The 3,094-nt window shown below is 48.2% G+C and overlaps 1 protein-coding gene across 1 annotated transcript; it reads left to right on the top strand.

Moving 5' to 3' along the window:
* The first annotated feature begins 331 nt into the window (after nt 1–331).
* Nucleotides 332–3,033, top strand: LOC104941805 (uncharacterized). Its single transcript, XM_010766942.1, has 2 exons — nt 332–1,589; nt 2,911–3,033. Exons 1-2 carry the CDS (start codon nt 978–980, stop codon nt 2,926–2,928), a joined length of 630 nt encoding a protein of 209 aa, XP_010765244.1. The 5' UTR covers nt 332–977; the 3' UTR covers nt 2,929–3,033.
* The last annotated feature ends 61 nt before the right edge of the window (nt 3,034–3,094 follow it).

The raw sequence follows: 3,094 nt of genomic DNA, 5'->3' as shown, positions 1-3,094 counted from the left end.
CCCGCGGGCCAAATGCAGCCCGTGGTAGATTTCATTTCGGCCTGCAGGATCATTTCTAATTACTAATAGATCTGGCCCGCCGGTATATTGCACGCACACCTTCACTCAATCCTGAGGATTTCCTCAGCTCAGAGCCTGAGCCCAAACAGTGATGAACTTGCATGAGATGCCAAGTATCTGGCTTGAACTAGCATCACAGAGCAGCAAACTGAGTTTCAATGGATGTTTCCTTCTGCACTTGTTTTCGTGCGACAACAGGGCATGTTTGGTTTTTTGAAGCTGTTGTTGGCCTGTGGAAAAATGTAATCATAAGAAATGACTCTGGAAATGCTGCAGATAGAGCCATAAGAAATGAATGCAACTGATTATTTCATGTTTAATGTTGTTTTTATAGGCAATCATTGAAGCTTTGTTGGTTCCAGGTATAATATGTGTAATACGTTCATTTCAATAAGTTCTGCAATAAACATTGAACCAATCCGGCCCTCCACTAGTACCCATTTTTTTATTTTGGCCCACTGTATTTGAGTTTGACACCCCTGATATAGAACATGTTAGCAAGTCTCGCCTAATTCATTTTCTTTGAAAACAGGAAAATACCTCAAGCCACAGATCTTCACTCTTCACCTCCCTCGGCCCGGACCATCTCGTCGTCGTCGTCCTCGTCGTCGTCCTCCTCGTCGTCCTCCTCGTCGTCCTCTTCTTCCTCCTCTTCCTCTTCCTCCTCTTCCTCTTCGTTACATTCTAAGGTCCGCACAGGAAGTCATATCAACTCCTCAATCAAAACGGCCTCCTCTACCTCCTCCTCCAGTCGAGGTCCAGGAAGACCCCCGACAGCCATACAGACGGAGAACTCGGGGGTCAGCGGGGGCAGCCTCGCTGGGGGTCACCTGCTCTCTCCAGCTAAGCCTGTGACGGTGCGTTCGGGGGGCTCTGGGCATCTTAAGAACCCTGTTGGACGCCCCAGCAAGCAGACGATGAAGCTGCGGGAGGAGGCTGCCACCGCTGCTGCCCAGCGCAAACGCAAAGCCCCCTCCCAGGAGGGTGAGCACTCAGGTCCCGACAGGAACTGTATACTGCTCCAGGACCGGGGCCGCCCACCTTCTGCGGCCTCCTCCTCTTCATCCTCTTCTTCTAAAACCCCGATTTCCTCACCGCTCACACATGGACAGACCAATGGCACACTTTCCCCCAGCAGCAAGCCCCGCCCCCAGCCCTCCCCCTCAGAACCCCATTCACCAGCCGCCAAGGCGGTCTGGACCTACAGACGGACACACACTCCTCTGGGCCATTCCTCCCCCCCAGACCCGTCGTCCACCAACCACAACTCTCACAGCCGGGCCGGCGGGGGGGACTCAGGACTTCACTTGCAGGGCGGCGGAAGGGGCTGTGAGCACCAGGGGCTTGTGAAGAAACGAAAGGGGGGCGGAATGGAGGAGCATTCGCCCTCCAAACCCTCAGTGCACCGCCCCCCCTCCTCCAGCTCCGCCCCTTCCTCCTCCTCTCCGCGCTCCAACTTTTATCCCTGGAAGGAAAGCAAAGGGGGGGGGCTGGCTGGGGGTGTGGAGAAGAAACTGGGCACACAGAAGGTGAGTTTGAAGGACACGAAAAGGCTGATCAACACACAGGGTGACAGGGAGGGGTTATGTTGCAGTTAGTTGCACTGACATCCTGGCTGATGTCAAGCTTGTATAATATTCCTGAGGTAAAATACCCCCCCCCAACAGTCAGCAGGATGGTCTGTAGACAGCCAATGAGCTGAATAAAGAAAACTAAATCACTGCCAATCTGACAAGCACACTGATCATTATTGTTGTTCTTTCTTACCATCACTTCCTGATCTGTGGCAGCTTCCTTCACCGTGTTAAAGAAACACTGAGCTAGCTGCTGTCCATTCCCATACGACACATCTCAAATGTCAGCAGTAGTGGTGTCTGATGTTTCTACTGACTGTTATGAACGTCTTTGATGTGACACTGCTTGAATTCTCTGTAGGTCGGATACAGCTGTTCATAACTACCTTTTCAAAGCAGGTCTTGGACACTAAAAACTGTTTTAGTGGAAACAAAACCTGCTGTAACTAATTAACACAATGCAAAGAAAACCTGAATCATTAAAAAATGTGAAATTCAGCCACTACTGAACATATGTCGTCCTGTGTTCTGTGGGGTGGTTTTCACAACTTGAACTTTTAAGAGCTGTGTTTCCATGGCGACAATCAGCACCACATAATAGAAACTGCAATAACCTATTTTATATAACCTATACCTAAATAAGTCAATAATATTGCTAACACAGATTTATAACACATAACACATTAACACATTAATGACGTTTAACGTTAGATATGTAATATCACTAACCCAGCTTCATTTGCAGCACCATTATAACATGACCTAATGATAATAGGATCCAGTTTCACCTAAATCAACGTAATGCTGCAAAGCCTTATGTGCTTCTTTGGGAAGATTGTCCATGTCACCATGTTAGGCATTGCAGGAGAGGCAGTTGTGGCGCGGTGTGGGACAGATGCAGCATTCTTTTTGATTCTAAGTCAGTGTGGTTCTGCAGCTGTTATTCTTTAGGAAAGGAGTTGCACAATAGTGCTGTAAAAAGGCTTAGTAAGTGTTCCATTAGTCTGTTAACAGTAGCTGTGAGGTGAGCAGCTCAATGCTAAAGCCAATCAGGTATGTTTTTCAAATGGCATGCTACCCAGAATACAGAGAGACTTGGTCCTATTTAAACAAGCTGATTTGAGTGCAGTGCCTCCCCACTGCCTTACTGCAGCTCTCCCAAAAACCTAAATGAGTTTAAGACATCAATTGAACATAAAGGTCTGAATCAGTTCTGAAGTGAATATACAGACTCTAGTCAAAATGTAACAATCTCAATCTCTCTTCTGTCCCACAGCCAAAACTGCACCATTAAGTGTGCCTGCCTTACAAGAGGGAGCCAGCTCTGCTCAGTCCAAGGTGTGTGTGTGTGTGTGTGTGTGTGTGTGTGTGTGTGTGTGTGTGTGTGTGTGTGTGTGTGTGTGTGTGTGTGTGTGTGTGTGTGTGTGTGTGTGTGTGTGTGTGTGTGTGTGTGTGTGTGT

The sequence above is a fragment of the Notothenia coriiceps genome, unplaced genomic scaffold (assembly GCF_000735185.1).
Source record: "Notothenia coriiceps isolate Sejong01 unplaced genomic scaffold, NC01 NC01_scaffold00003946, whole genome shotgun sequence".
In the NCBI taxonomy this organism is placed as follows: domain Eukaryota; kingdom Metazoa; phylum Chordata; class Actinopteri; order Perciformes; family Nototheniidae; genus Notothenia; species Notothenia coriiceps.
Note: the sequence above shows the minus strand (reverse complement) of the source record. Positions and strands in the feature narration are given on the sequence as shown.

Bases quoted from the DNA above. Each gene is read 5' to 3' on its own strand.
- LOC104941805 (XM_010766942.1), top strand. From the start codon at position 978: ATGAAGCTGCGGGAGGAGGCTGCCACCGCTGCTGCCCAGCGCAAACGC.